Consider the following 16,686-nt stretch of genomic DNA (forward strand, 5'->3'; position numbering starts at 1 on the left):
AACATTACTTAAATTTTTTAAGGTGAAGAGTCACTAACATTCCTGTTTTTAGATGAGGAAGCTGAGGCATTTCAGAGTTTTCAATGAGTACTCACAAATCAGACGCAGAAGTGACCCCAGAGCCCGCATCATCTGGATGCTAATTATAATATATGCAGGATGTGCCCAGAGTTTGGCAAGGATAGTTTAAAGCTATCCTGATGAATCATGCCATTGGACAACATTGTAACTGAAACCAATTTAAAACAGTCTTTTTGATTTGGCATTATGATTCATAAATGCTCATGGTTCACTAGAAGGCAGACCTGCCTAATGTAGAATATTACTTTCCAGTATTACATGCTGAACTTAGTCTCATTTTTTTAAACCATCAAGGTTACAGTATAATTAGGAACCAGCTGCAATTGTAATTACAGCTCCCAATATAATTTGTTACATATTAGCAAGTGTCAAATTACTACTGCTTCTTAAATGAATAAAAACTGATTGTGCTGCTCTGAAGACCGGGATGTGTGTTCCTGGTGGGGAACAAAGGAATATAAAAAGTATATGACATATTTATAAAGTGCTGAAAGGCTCTACTTAGGAGATCACAAGTTGCTAGAGCCCAGATAATGCCATTAAAAGTTAAAATGGCTTCCAGGGAGAATAGCTAACTTAATAAATACAGAGAAAGAGAAAACCAGAAATGACAATAAAGAAGTTGCTTCCACTAAATAATATCTTACCTGTTCCAAATTCTGCTACTTATCAACCTCATCTAACTGAAGCATAGTCAAGACCACAGAAGGAAGAAAAAGCAAAAAAGAAGCCCAACAATGGCACCATTTCACCTGGCTGAGCGGGCCCCTATACTCTCCTCCTGAGCCCAGGATTGACATGCCTTGAAGCAACTTGTCTGACTCAAGAGTCCATAGCTAAAGCCTCTAAAAGCATACTATGTCACAAGCTCTGCTCTGAACTTTGCAAACATTAGCACACTGAACGTCCCAGCAGTTCCAAAACGTAGGTGCAACTACACCCCTTCAATAGATGAGGAAACTGAAATACAGACAGGTTGAGTAACTTGTTCAAGTTACATAGTAAGTAGCAGAGCCATAAGGGTTACAACCATTATGTGACACTGCCTTTCAAAGGAAAAAAAGAGAGAGGCTGAGAATGAGAAAGCAAGAGAACTCAAAGATGAAAGAAAATCAAGACATGTCAACCAATTATGATGCATGGGCCTTATTTACATGATAATTAAAAAATCATTTAAAATTTCTAACACAATAAGGGATGTTAAATAATTATTGTGATTTTTTTTAGATGTGATAGTGATATTATCATGATGTTTTTAAGAAATTTTGTTTAGGGATATATACTAAAATTCTTACATATAATGATATAATGTCTGGGGTTTGCTTTGGAAAAAAAAATGGGGGGTGGGAGAGTATGTTACAAATAAAATAATATTGTCCATAAATGAAAAATTACTTCTGGCTAGATAATGAAATAGGGATTTACTACACTATTTCACTTTTGCACATACTAGAAAATTTCCATCATAAGTAGTTTTTAAAATGCTCTTATTCTTTGAAGAACTAATTCAAATGCATCTTCCTCCAGGAAGATTTTCTGGATTCTCTAAATACAGTCTCTTCACAAAGTATTACTTGCAACTATTTCATGAGTTTTGCAATGGGACATTTAAATTCTGATATGGCTAACCAACAACATCACCTCTTGCTTTTTTCATCATTAAAAAAGAAAAAGAGCTGGGCGTGATGGCGCACACTGGCAGTCCCAACAGTTCATGAAGCTGAGGCAGGAGGATCACAAGTTCAAAGTCAGCCTCAGCAAGAGCGAGGCAAGAAGCAATTCAGTGAGACCCTGTCTCTAAATAAATACAAAATAGGACTGGGGATGTGGCTCAGTGGTCAGGTGCTCCCGAGGTCACTCCCCAGTACTCCAAAAAAACGAAAAAAAGAAAGAAAAAGAGAATTAGGATTGAATGAAAATGCATAACCTAGGACGGAATCTAGCAGTACCTGTTTCCTAGTTACTGGCATCCCTTCCCCAGGTAGAGCGAATACCTGAGCTCTGAGGGAGGATTTCTGGGCCTTATGAGCTGATAGGATCTCTTAGGACTCTGAACCAGCAGATTCAGTCTGAATGGCAGTGGAGCAGGCTGGCTGATGATGTGGCACTAGAGAAGGTTCATGAACTCCAGGACTGAACAAACACAAAAACTGAACCTCTTCCCTACCTTTCTTTGGAAAGGGAGATTGGGGGAGGAGTAGACAGGAGGACAGTGGGGAGAGAGTGGATGGATTCTAAAAAGTATCAGAAAAATATTTGGGTGATTTCTGATGTAACCGTAAGTCAGAAAGCTGGTCTTAAATACGGCATGTAACCCAGAAGTCGCAAAGGAAAAGACTGATTAACATAAAGTTAATTTGAACCAGTTAAACATCAAACCACTGAAGAAAAAAACAGTGTACAAACAGATGGGGCAAAGGGACAAGGTTCTTAATTTAAAAGTCCTCTAAGGAAAAAAAAAAAAAAAAATCAATGCCCAGTGGAAAATCAGGCAAAGGTCACAACTAGACTCTACTCAAGCTGCTGCTAAACATGAAACATGGACCAATCGAAATTTCCATGAATCACTGTGAAAAGAGATTCTGGGGCTGAGCTCTGACTTTGGGAACTGAGATTGGAGACAAGAAAAAGGTGGAATCCTCCACTGAGTCAACATCACCTGGAAAGAAAACAACTGTGAGGCTCCTCAGAAGTGAATGAAATCCTTTGCCAATGGGCAGAGCAAAGTCAGAGACCTGAGGTCACCAGCATACTTTCAAGCCACCCAGCATACTCTAGGGACTAACTGGTCTGAAACAGCTACAATGGACACACTGTTTGGACTTGCTGGGAATTCTGCCCTGTAATGTAGCTGGGCTTTCTTTTTATTATTTATTTAGTACCAGGGATATCTTAATCAAAAGGAAAAGTATTTCTATAGGGACCTCCTTTTGAAGCAGTCATTCTGTGGTCAGAGAATCATTTACCTTGGGCCCAACCCACCCCCATCCCGCCAAGCCAAGGTCTGCTCAGCAGTAGAATCTCCAAGGCATGCACTTGGAGATTACCAGTGCCATGTGCAACTTCTCCAGCATTTCCAAATGACTTATTTTGGTGAATAATGTAGGGCACTGGGTAAGTAGTTTATTAGAAAAAGAAAAAAGTCTCCAACAAGCCATAAAATGCAATAGAAAATCTTCCCCTTTCACTTTGACAAAGGTTGGCACACCAAATTAAAGAACAAGTCAATGATTAGTGTCTAAATGCTATGGAACAGCTACTTGAAGTTCCTGTGGAATTTAATCTTACCCAAGGGACAATTTTAAAATATTTCAATATTTGTTATGAACTGAATTGTGTTCCCCAAATTTGTATGTTGAAGTCCTAACCCAGTACCCCAGAATGTGATTTGCCATAGGTCAAGAGTATTTAAAGAGGTTATTGAATTGACATCAGTAAGGGGGACCCTACTCTAATATGACTGGTGTCCTTATAAGAACTGGAAATTAGGATACAGACACAGACGGAAACACATGAGCACGCAGGAAGAAGAAAGTCAGCCAGTAACAAGCGAAGGAGAGGTCTCAGAAGAAACCCACCCTGCCTGGATCCTGATCTCAGCATGATGAAAAAAACAAACTCTGCTACATGTAAGCCATCCTGTCTTTGGCAGTGCCAAACTAACACAATGTCACATAGTACAGAGCTGGTCTACCTGGGCCAATTATTTCTTTCATCCCTTCATTTGTGTTGAATCCCAGACTCAAGCATTGCCTTTAATCCTCATGTCTCTTTGGGCATCTCCTTAAATTCAGCCCTTTTCATTCATAACTTGACATTTTTTAAGTCAGGCCAGAGTCTCAGAGATTGTCTCATTTTCTGCATTGTCCAATTGTTTCCTCATGATTAGATCCAAATTTAGTAATTCAGGGAAGAGTGCTCCTAAAGTGTATACCCTCCAATGCATCTTATCAGGAGGCACAGTATGACAGTTTGTTCCATTTGTTAATGGTGACTTGGTCGAAGCAGATCTCTCCATTGTAAAGGTACTTTCTTCCTTTTTGCAAGTAGTAAGTAATTTACAGGGAGATACATTGAGACAATGGAAATTCTAACAATCTTTTACCAAAGAGCTTTAGCATCTATTAACAACCCTTGCCTGAATCTATAATTGCTAGCCAGTTGCAAAGTGACTTTTCTCCCCTTCTTCTAATTCTAGCATCCCTTTCAACTACAGGTAACATTTCAGTAAAGAAAGCATCATATCTCTGTCCTCCAGTGCACTTGGACTCCCACGGGAAGTGACAATAACCCTCTATAAAGAGCTCAGGCCTTATGTGTTAAAATACGTTTTCAATTGATTTTTTTTTTTTATTTTGGTAAACTACACACAAAATTTATCATTTTCACCATTTTTAAGTGTACAATTCAGTAGCATCAAGAATATTCAAAATGTTGTATAACCATTAGTACTACCCATTTTATCAGCCCAAACACAAACTCTTTTAATTAATTAATATCCAAATGGTTTTTAACAGCCCTTTTTTTCTAACAATTACAATAGGAATAGTAAGAACTTTGTTTAACAAAATCTGCCCAACCCTATAGAAAAATTCCAGGAAACATTCTTATCTCTAGCTGAGCTCTAAGCTAAATAAATAAATAAATAAGCTCCCATTTTTTTCTTGCTACTCTGTTGCCATGGCTTTATGGAAAGGAATTTGAACAAGGGTTGGCTATGTCCCCTGAAACCACTGTAAGGGATAAGGAGGGAATGAGTATGAGGTATGTGTATGTAGGTATGTGTATGTACACACACACACATATACCCATAAATACATAAAATGTGTATGCATAAATGTGTATATTTAAAAAATGGAAGTCACTTCTAACGTTCCACAGAGAACAACTGTTAATATTCAAACTTGGTCAACAAAAATAAACCATTACGCAAAAAGCTGGTGGACCCAAATGACAACATCTGAACCCATTGATCAAACAAAAGATCACAGAAACAACCAAAAATGATATGCCTCCCAGTGTGACCAGCCCGTAGCAATTACTCAGTAACCTAATGGAGTACCCAGCACCACCTAGGAAGTATTCTAGTCAAAAACAAAAGCTAAGACCCTAACTTGATGAAGCTTCTAGATTTTTCACTTGGCAGGAAAAGCTGAGGACAGTGCAACACGACAGGGATGCACGCAGCAAAATCCAAACTCTGGGAAACTAAAGGAAAGATGACCCAATTCCCTCACCAAATACACTGCAAGGAAACAACAGAAGAGGGGAAAACTATAAAGATTGACAAGCTGTAAAAGGCCTTCTAACCAAAAGCCATGTGCAGTGTGTCTGAATCCCGATTATAGCAAACCCACAGTGCAAACTATAACTCAGGACACGGGTTGAACATCTTTACTGGATTCAGGAAACCAGGAAACAGAACTAAGACACCTTCCAAAAACTTTGGAATAGGAAGAACTTTGTTTAACAAAATCTGCCCAACCCTATAGAGGAATTCCAGGAAACATTCCCATCTCTAGCTTAGCTCTAAGCTAAATAAACAAATAAATAAGCAAGCTCCCATTTTTTTCTTGCTACTCTGTTGCCATGACTTTACAGAAAGGAATTTGAACAAGGGTTGGCTACATCCCCTGAAACCACTGTAAAGGATGAGGAGGGAAGGAGTATGAGGTGACACTGGAGAAGTATTCAAGTATTAATAAACAGCCAATAGCAAGGCAGAGTAAACTTTCTAAGAGTTTAAATTCTATTTAAGCTGAGCGTGGTGATGCACACCTGTAATCACAGCAACTGAAGCAGCTGTGACAGGAGGACTGCAAGTTTGAGGCCAGCCTCAGCAATTTAGTGAGACCCTGTCAATAAAAAATAAAAAGGACTGGAGATGTGGCTCAGTGGTAGAGTGCCCCTAGGTTCAATCCCCAGGACCAAAAATTAAAAAATTAAATTTTATAGGCATCAGAAGCCATACTATGTAGCAAGGTAATTTAAAGAAGGCAGTGTAGAACAATGGTCATATGCATAGGCTCTGGAACCAGGCTGCCTGCTCTCAAGCCATGGCTGTGCCCCTTATAAGCCATGTGACCTTGGACAGGTTACTTAGTTTCTCTGTGCCTCTTGGAATTTAACTCTTCTGTATAAGGGAACATTCACATATCATATGATTGTTATAAAGATTAAATTATTTGATTATAATACAGAATGCCCAGAACAGGGCCTGGCTTTTAAAGTGTTAAATAAAAATAAACTAATGTTATTTTCATTTGTATAAACTTTCTAAGCCTTAAATTCTTTGTCAAATGACATTAGGAATGCCTCCCCTGCTACCTCACAAATGATTATAAAGATCAAATAATGGAACTTGGATCTTCATATTTTCTGGTTACTTTCCTCCCTATAGCCTGTGAGCTTCTGAAAGCAAGTCCAGTAGCTTCTTCATTTTGGGGAGCCCCGCACTTAAAAATATGGCTACAAATCGGTAGAGTCAACTGCATGCCTGAATGCATTTTTAAAACTGTTAAGTGTTATACCCATGAACACAGTACTGCCACTACCATGGCAACGAGTCAATCTCAGAAGATTCCTCTGGCAGTTCTGGGCAGAAGGGACCGGGAGAAGCCAAAGGCAAGAAGACCATGGAGATGATCCAACTAAATAGTAATAAGGGTCTGAATTTAAACAGAAAAGGCAGGATGCATGTGCTCCAGGGAAATAAAAGGGTTTCACTGACCCACCACTTTCCTGCAGTGTCTTTCCCAGCTGCCTATCATAGGCATTTAATTGAATTAACTAAAAACTTCAATGAGAAAGTTAAGTTTCAGGCTGACCGTAAGGAGTTAAGGAGATGCATTCAGTTCTAGAGGAGCAGAATTTGGAGTATCTTTGAGACAGACCAGCTGACACTCCCAACAAACATCTGAAAACTCCACCTGAAACTCGAAAGAGCTGCCCGGGCTGAAGCAAGCCACCATTTCCACTTAGAAGGGAGGTGTCACCACGGGAGCTAGAGGGAGGAGGGTAGAGCTTTGGGGGACACCAACATTCCAGGGGAAGCAGAAGAATGAAGAGAAGCCTGCAAAGAAGTATAAAGGAATAACATGAAAGGTAAGGTGCCAGCTGTGAGAGGATTCATCATGGAAGCTGATGGTGGCAGTTCCAGGAAAGAAAGGGGTGGGCAGGACACAGTCCCCACAAATGAAGAGATCAGGCTAACAGGTTTAGGAGCGAGGTTCCTGGTGGCCTTTGGAAAGCCTATAGGCAGAAGCTCATCTGCAGAATTTTAAGTACAGGTGAGTAGCAAAAAAACCAACCAAACAAACAAAGCCTTAAATAATAATTCAGAGATGTGCTCTAAAATAATACTCTGGCTCCCTGGTAAAATTGAAAGAAGCCCTAAGCACCCTAAAATTTATATGGGATTTTGTCACTATGTATTTAATTCTACAAAAAGTTGGGCTAATTTACAATGAATCCAAAAGGTGTTGTACCTTTGTTTTCGAAAGGCAGTTACACTTAATTACATGGTAACAAGAGTTTCAGATCAATATTCCCCAAACATAAATATGCTTAGGATCTCATGGGGATCTTGTTAAAATGCAGTTGCTCATGCAACAGGCCTGGGGCGAGGCCTGATCCGTTGCATTTCTAACAAGCTCCCAAGTAAAGCCAACCCTACCAGTTCCTTGACAAAAACTTCCAATGACAAGTCTCCAGGCAAATCGCTTGCAGAAGGTGCCTGTTGAAGCAGCCATTATGGTAAATCATGAGCTTTAGCTAAGCACTCCAAGTTTTGTTTATGTAGGTCAAATCATTTACGTCCACTAATTTGAAGTTAAGTGTAAATGTTCTGCAGACTCCAACAGACCCATTTAGCCTTTCCCATTGTGATCACTGCAGATGTAACGGATGGTCCTGTTTCCCATAGGGTGATACCGAGCACCCAGAAAAGTTAATTACTCATCCAAATTCTCCACCTCAATGGCAACAATGGGTGATGACCTGGGTTCTCCTACTTTCTGGTCCAGGGTTCTTTCACTACACAGAGCTATTGATATGGACTGGGGGGACAGTCCTGGAAGCTTCTTCCCCCTCAAGAAAGTGGTGCAGAGCACACTAAGCAGCAGAGTCTTCTGAACCTCCACCTGTAACTGTGACCAATGTTTAGGAGAAGACACTAAAAATCACATAGTGTCTTAAGTCCAAAAAACTAATAAACATGCACACATCTTTTACAAAAGATATCACAAAACAGCAAGAGTACCAGGAAATTTGACTCTCATCAAATCAACAATTTTCGTGGATAATGTGGAAACTGTGGCTACATGTCGAAATGTAGACAAAGCTACCAGTCTAATAAGAACCATTAAATAGAGTAGTTTATTTAAATTGAATTGCAAAGAACTTCAATATTGCTAATTAAGCTATACTGTCAGGATCAAAAGCCAAAAGAAACCATCCAACCCTTTTCTTCACTCATTCAAAGGAAAAGGTGAGTCTTGAGTACTCTGTTAAACATTTCCAACCAACAAAACAGACTCAGGCTCCACAAGTTAACCACTAAGAATAATTCTGAATTAGCAGAATTCTTAGACCAAAACCAGCATCTAAATGAGTTGCCTGAAAGAGTAAGAGGACCTGGTTTAAAATACCATTCAATTGCAGTGAAGTACTTTGTTTAAGGAACTGTATTACTGCAACAGATCACAACCTCCTCCCTGAGCATGACCAACATACAACTATCAGTTCACACCGTCCTCTGTTCCAAGACTCACCCTAAAGCAACCAAGGAAACACGAAGAATAGTGCCTATGAGGCAGCAGACACCAGGCAGGCAGAGAAGGGAGGGCAATGTTCAGCAAGCCAGATTCTCACAGTGAGAACAAAGGAAGGACCGGCTCCCATATAAACTCATCAAAAGCAGACGCTTGTCAACAGGGCAAAATGTCTTAGAGGCAAAAGCACTGGGAGTCACTGATCCTCTGGTAATCTTCTAAAATAACTCACTACCCAAAAGACCTTCACCCTAATTATCTTATACTACACACTGCCTTCTATCCCTCACCATCCACCACCCCAGTCCTCTACTTGCTGATTAATACCTGTGAATAAGTGCGAGAATAATGTTACCCCACACCACTGGACAAGGAGCAGGGAAAGGGCTCTAAGACCAGATGTATGCTGTTCATAGAAAACCTCAGAGTCGGGCTGGGGATGTGGCTCAAGCGGTAGCGCGCTCGCCTGGCATGCGTGCCGCCCGGGTTCCATTCTCAGCACCATGTACAAACAAGGATGTTGTGTCCGCCGATAACTAAAAAATAAATATTAAAATTCATTCTCTCTCTCTCTCTCTCTCTCTCTCACTCTCTTTAAAAAAAAAAAAAAAAAAAAAAAAAAACCTCGGAGTCTTCCCAAGAGACAACTGGGACTTCCAATCAATTTTGGTGATGAAGCTTATATTCTAGGATAATTACAAAACTGTAAAAAGTTGATGTCTAAGCACCAAGGGGACATGAAAAAGAACTGAAAAGAAGTTTTCAAGGAAGAAGAGAACTTGAAGTGACCTTTGTGCATCCCTCCCTTAAATTAACAACACCAGGGATTTTTTCTGGCTAATCTCACTTTTCTGGTTGCATTCCTTTCTTATCCCAGGGAGTCAGCAGAGGATCACTTGAGGCAAATAGTTTGGATCAAGGGTTGTGAAGCTTTTAAAAATCCTGAGGCTCAGGCCACACCCAATGAAATCAATCAGATTGTGTGGGTAAGACCACACCCTAAACCCCCACCCTCTGAATTAGTATCTTTCATATCTGCCTGGATGATTCCAGTCGTGGGAAACAGAGTGAGAAAAGCAAAGGAGTTCAAGGGAACTAGAACCAATTACAAATGTTCCTAGGAATCCAATTCTTCACCTGGGAAAGGGGGAAGAATTGAGGTGGGGGGAAGAGTGAAGATCACTGTGTTATATGAATTCTAATGCCCATCCAGCTCTAACAATTAAAGAAATCCTAAAATTCGAACATTAATGGAAATGTGGAAACTTGCTGTCTTAATAACCATCATGGTCACATAAAATGAACTCAGGGCTGGGGATGTGGCTCAAGTGGTAGTGCGCTCGCCTGGCATGCGCAGCGCGCTGGGTTCGATCCTCAGCACCACGTAAAAATAAAATAAAGATGTTGTGTCCACCGAAAACTAAAAAATAAAAAGAACTCAGGCTTTCTTTCCTTCCTTCCCTATATAACAGGGGGAAAAAAATCAGTCTGCTTGGGCCTGGGGTTGTGGCTTAGTGGTAGAGTGCTTGCCTGGCAATTGCAAGGCACTGGGTTTGATCCTCAGCACCACATAAATAAATAAACAAACAAACAAATAAATACATAAATAAAGGTGTTGTGTCCAGCTACAACTAATAAATAAATAAATAAATAAATAGGTCTGCTTTACTATGATATTACCTAATACCTAGCAGATTTTATTCTACCATAAGGGAGGGGAAAAAAACCTGCCACATGAAGAATATCCTTAATCACCTCAAGCACAGGCACCTTCATAAAAAAACCTCAGAGGAGAATCTCTTATAGGTGAGATTACATGAAAAAGACAGAGGTTAAATGTACAGCCCAAATCCTATGTAGTAGAAATTGGATTAAAATCTTTCCAAAGGTTTAGGACAGCGGTGTCAGTTGTACAACTCTATGAATACATTAAATACCAACTAATTGTACTCTTTAAGTGGGTGATCTGTATGGTATATGAATTATATCTCAATTGAGCAGTTTTAATTCCTGCCCTGTTGAAATTTACAATCCTCTTGGAAAGAAGGAAAACCCACATCTAACAAACAGTGCAGTGAAACCTCTACTGGGTGACAAAGGTGTTCTAAGATAAAAACGACTGTCCTGGGCCGGGGCAGTGGCTCACGAGGCTGAGACAGGAGGATGGAAAGCCAACCTCAGAAAAAGCAAGGTACTAAGCAACTCATAGAGCCGCTGTCTCTAAATAAAATATAAAATAGGACTGGGGATGTGGCTCACTGGTTGAGTGCCCCTGAATTCAATCCCTGGTACCTGCCCACCCCACCCCACTAAAAAAAAAAAAAAAAAAAAAAAACTGTCCTGGGATTAAGATATATACATATCCCTATATGGTTTATGAATTCTCACACATGTGCTTTTGTAAGTGGAACTCTCTTTTAAGGCCTGGGAGAGGAGGGAAAGACAGGGGTAGGGGTTAAGGTAAGCACAACTCTGAAAACTGATGGGTCAGGCTCAAATCCAGATTATATGACCTTGAGAAATTACTGAACCTCCCTAGACCCAGGCTTTTCACTTGTAAATGAGGACAGAAACAAAGCACCTGTTTCTTGGTATTATGAAAACTGATTTATTATTTATGAAGCACTTGGGAAGGCACATAGCACACAGTAAGCACTATGTAAGCAATCGTTAAATAAAGCCTGGTTTATGTGGGGACACCTAACTTCCCCTCCCAATCCAATTCCTACACTCTCCCATGCACCTCCTCTCCAGGAGCTATACTACTCTGTCGACAATAAGGTGCACAGGCTGAGAGGACAGACTCTGAGCCAGAATGGTATGATTTGAATTCTAGCTCCGGAGCTTCCTGACTGTCAGGTGGTAGGCCACTTACATAACCTCATTGTTTCAGAGTCTTCTTCTATATAACAGGATGACAGAATCTAGTTTAGAAGGCTATCAGAAGGCTGAGCAGGATAGCACATACCTGTAATACTAGTGACTCAGGAGGCAGAGGCAGGAGAGTCACAAGTTCAAAAGCCAGCCTCAGCAACTTAGCAAGACCCTCTCTCAAAATAAAAAATAAAAAGAGCTGGGGATATGGCTCAGTGGTTAAGCCCCAGTACAAAAGAAAAAAAAAAAAAAAGCTGTTAGAGGTATTAAATAAACTAATAATGAAAATATTATAAAGCCCTAGAAGTGAATCCAGTATCTTAGTAAGCATTCTATAAGAATTTGCTACTTTTTGATTTTTTTTTTCCCTCTTATTACCTGCTGGTTCTGTAAATGTAGCATGTGCTCTCACTTCCTTGCCTTTGATGCTGTTTCTCATCACTGGGTTGGATCTTTTTCCTCTTTCCAGTGCATTCCTTATGATATACCACCACTTCTGAGAAGTCTGCCTCAGGCAGAAATGAGCTCCTTCACAAAGCCCATGAAATAGGGGTTTTTCATCAGAGAACTCAGCCCCTGGTATGGGTTTGGTTTTCTTGAAGGTCTGATGTCTGATTCATTTTAGTATCCTCAGTCTAGTCCCATTTGCAACACTAGAAAGAATACACAATTCCAAGTACACCAATGTCACAGCAATGATCCATCCAAGAATGAAAAATTAATAAAGTCACTAGTCCTTCAGAAAAAGTTTTTCATTATTATTAATGCTTTAATTTATCCCCCCTTTTTTTAGTTCTAGGTTAATTTCACCCAAATTACTGGTTCATGTCGTTTAATATCTGAACATCTGTCACCTTTCATGCCTGAACTCAAATGAACACTCTCTAACTTTAAACAGTTTTATGTAGTTTAATTTCACCATTTTTTTTTCCTTTTGCCGTACTGGGGATTGAACCCAAGGCCTCACACATGCTAGGCAAGCACCCTACCACTAACCTACATCTCTAGCCTTTTTGTTTGTTTCATTTTGAGCTAAGTTGCCCAGGCTCTCTTGAACTTGGGATCTTCCCACTTCAGTCTTCTAGCCTCAGCCTCCAGAGCAGCTGGGATTAGACATGCACCAAAATGCCCAGCTTAATTTCATCATTCTTAATGTATAAAACCTGACAATGACAAAGAGGGAATGTCCATTACAACCAAAAAGGACAGAGAAGATAGTATTATTTTTTAGTAATCCATTTTTTATGTAATTATGTAAAATAGAACTTTTATTTTAAAAACTTATTTTTATCTTAATAGACACTGAGTAGTTTTGGAATATTTTAAAATATTCAAAACAGCACAAATAGTATAGAAAGATACTATAACAAGGAAACAATAAGGATTATTCCTATAAGAAAATGAAAGTTGCTTGAGTTAATCTCAAAAATACTAAGAGTGGGTGGGCTTGGGATATAGCTCAGTTAGTAGAGTGCTTGCCTTGCATGAACAAGGCGCTGGGTTCGATCCCTAGCACCACAAAAATAATAATAATAATAATAATAATAATAATAATAATAATAATGCTAAGGGGGGTTAGAAGCATAACTCAACATAGAATACTTGCCTAGCACATGCAGAGACCTGGGTTCAATCCCCAGTATAGAAAAACAAAACAAAACTAAGAGTTTCAGATCAACGTTACTATAAGAAAAAACAAATAACCTCTTGCATCATTAAGTGGCAACTTTCCTGGTAAATATCAAAATAAAAAGCAGATCAGACTAGATTCTCAGTCTTCCCGTTTAAACTATTTAAAGGAAGAAAGATACAAATAACCAGTTACATTTGAATCAATACAAAGATCAAAAAACCAAGATGAGATTAGGAAATAGCTAGTTGAGACTGCATCTACCCGGAAAATAAATCTGGCTTGGATATTCAAACGATTCATTCCAATGAGTAAAGTAAGTGTTGGGATCCTGCAACTGCAATCCTCAGGTTCACAGCCCAATTTCTTAACACTCCATTGAGGTGGACTTTCTTTTACTCAGGCTCTTCAACTTTTCATTGGGTCCATCCTATACCCAGATGAAATTTTCAAGTTTATGCCTCTTCAACTGACAACATGGAATAACTATACTCCAAGGAAAAAGCAAGGAGCACCACCTTTAACTCAGGAAACCCAGTATGGACAGCAGCCAACAGAAGCAATCCATAGGAAGGTGCCCAAAGGCAACTCGGCAAGAGACATTCATTCTTGGACCTAGTCAGACCGGCCACGACTTCACTGTGAGACCTTTTAAGACCACATTTACTACACTGCCCTTAAGCTCCAATGAAGGACATCGTAAGAAATGACCTTATGAACCCACAAATGTGTATTTATGGTCCTGAGGTAGTTTCAAATGCAGTTCACCTATGGCATATAAAAGGATATGGGGAGAAAGAGTTCTCAGATAGAAGTACCCGGAGACCTCTCTCCCCAGTAACTGACCTTTCTGATTATTTCCTCTTTGTTTCGGCTGCCAGGAAAATGCAGTTACCTCTAGTGAGCACCTACTTATTTCCCACTAAGCTTGGCCCTGGCTTTATCTAACTTTCTCTTTATCCTAGCTTTCTTATCTACTCAGACTGGATTTTGATATGTCTTGTTGGATTTTAAATGTATGTATATATGAGGTAAATCATTAGAAATCCTGAAAAGAGATGAGATTAAATGAATATACAAACAAAAATACAGGTTCCCAAACAGTAAAAATGAAATGAATGTTTCATTTTTCTATAATTCTCACTACATGGCTAAAAATCAATTGCTCTTGGTGGGATGTGACATTTTAATAAAAATACAACCAAAAAGTTCCTATTTCCATGTCACTTGTTTACTTCCTGTTAGTTAAGTCATAGACTCCATCTCTGTTTAGTTTCTTCAATCACTTCATCTCTGAAAGTAAATTTATTTAGTGTACCTACAGATATACAAAGTAACAATAAAAAATGGATATTTACTCCCACCTTCTCAGGGAACCAATTCACACCCAATTCTTAAGACTCTAACTTCATGAAAACTTACTGGAAAGAAAAGGCCAAAAGCTACTGGGCTTAAAAGAATTAATGGAGCTTCCAAAATTAACACACGTGAGTGCACGCACACGCATGCACACACATACACACACACACACACACACTCAGGAGCACACACATCAGAGCACAATCCTGAGAATGAAACAGTAATTACTAAAAAGAGGCCACTTAGGCCACCTAGTCTGAGAAAATGAAAAAGCTTGTAGATTTGGGGAGCCTGGAGAGACTTAAGTCACAGAAACAGTATTTAAATATATTTGTCTGCTTACAATTTCCATTGCAAATGTGATTAGTTTGCTTGAATAAATAGGAATATGATGTGTTGGCCATGTTTTCCTCTTGAGGGTTATCACAGAGTTTTGATTAAGGACAAATGTTTGAAATGTTTAGTATATTTAAGTTCACTGCACTTAAAATGAGCTAAGAAGTTGTATAGACTTGATTAAAGGACTGCCTTCGTGAACTTAAAATTAAAAGCAATAAATTCCAATGATTCGAATGATTGGGACTAAATATGGTATTCTGCCAGGAAAGTTGAAATGCAGTCCAAAGAGACTGAAATGGTGTCCAGGTTTCAAGACATGGTGAAAGAGGAAAGGTCAAGCGGTCGGAGTTGCCTTTCCCGTGCGTTAGTGAATGATTCACGTTGCATAGAATTCCTTTTAAGTATAACTTCACAGGAGTGACAAGCTCCCAGGACAATCTGTTTTGTCATTTCCAAAATGATACTCAAACGCTCCGAGGCTGGTTTGTAAATGTTGTCAGATGGGGAGAGAGGAGTGATGGGAAAGAGAGACGGGGAAGGGTTCCTGGTCTTTTCATACACACAAGGACAGGCCAAGTCTCCCAGGCAGTTTCCAAAACGGAAGTCAAGGTGACTCCCCCACCCGCGGGAAGGCGGGGCCCTTGAAACGTAATCGGATAAGGCTTTGGCCCTGGCAGTGCCCCCTGGAAGGAGAAGCCCGGGTCAACTACAACCGGGGTCAGAAGCAGAAGAGTCCCGGGGTGGCCGAGGGGACCTGCTGGCCTGAGCCCTTCCCTTCCCCAGGCGCATCGGACCCCAATCGCGCCAGCTCCTCCTAGCCGGCATGGGCGCTGCGCCGCCAGGCACCGACTCCGGTTCCAGGCCAAGTGGGAGTGTCCGGCTGGCAAAGTTTCTGACCATACCTCGGTCCCCACACGGGCAGCAAGCGGCCCGGACGAGGCAGACTATGCAGCCTCCGCAGCTGCAAGGTGAAGCAGCTGCCCGACCCCCGCTTTTCTCCCGGGTTGCACCAGCCTAGGCACGTGCGCGCCCGAGCGGCGCGGCCCGGGCCCAAGCTTACCTTGGCGGCCGCCATGCTTCCCCCGGCGCGGGCGGCTGCGGGGCCCTCTCACCGGCTTGCTTTTACTGGGGACCCAGGAGGCTCACTTCCCGTCCCGGCAGCAGCGGGGGCGGCGATTCGGCCCGGCAGCGTGCGCGCCCGGCCTGCCTCCCCACGCCCTCCCGCCGGCGCGGGTCATGCGGGCGCTGCCTGCCCATTGGCTGGGCCTGGCCGGGGCCGCTGGGCGCGCGTGATCCCGCGGCCTCTGCCCTGAGGCCGGGGAGGGCCCAGGCCCGCGGGCAGCCAGGGGGCCAACACGTGACTCCGGCTGCGCTGTCCAGCAGTGGCCAGGCCGGTGGGACCAGGCCCGGCGCCAGCCGGTCACCTAAGGACAGGTGACCCGGTGAGGGAACCTGCGGGCTTGGATGGTACCAGGAGCTACTTCTGGGCCAGGTGGAAGGAGCAAATAAGACTAATAGGTACTCAGCCTGGGACAGATGAAAACTCCACCCGGGCCCCAATATATCCAGGTTCTTTCTTCGTACCCCTTCGAAAGAGCTGCACTCTGCACTACCATATAATGGATCCAAAAA

General features: G+C 41.2%; 1 protein-coding gene across 2 annotated transcripts in view; it reads right to left on the reverse strand.

The window, feature by feature from the left end:
* Slc25a13 (solute carrier family 25 member 13) overlaps nt 1-16,273 on the reverse strand; it is a 178,825-nt gene extending 162,552 nt beyond the window's left edge. For both annotated transcript variants that reach the window (XR_013088677.2, XM_076833883.2), the window contains exon 1: nt 16,115-16,273. Coding sequence is in view for 1 of the 2 variants with exons in the window: in XM_076833883.2 (XP_076689998.1) it covers nt 16,115-16,129 (15 nt within the window). In the remaining variant the exon portion in view is untranslated. The remainder of the gene's footprint in view (nt 1-16,114) is intronic.
* Between the last annotated feature and the right edge of the window lie 413 nt (nt 16,274-16,686).

This window comes from Callospermophilus lateralis, chromosome 1, assembly GCF_048772815.1.
Source record: "Callospermophilus lateralis isolate mCalLat2 chromosome 1, mCalLat2.hap1, whole genome shotgun sequence".
NCBI lineage: Eukaryota > Metazoa > Chordata > Mammalia > Rodentia > Sciuridae > Callospermophilus > Callospermophilus lateralis.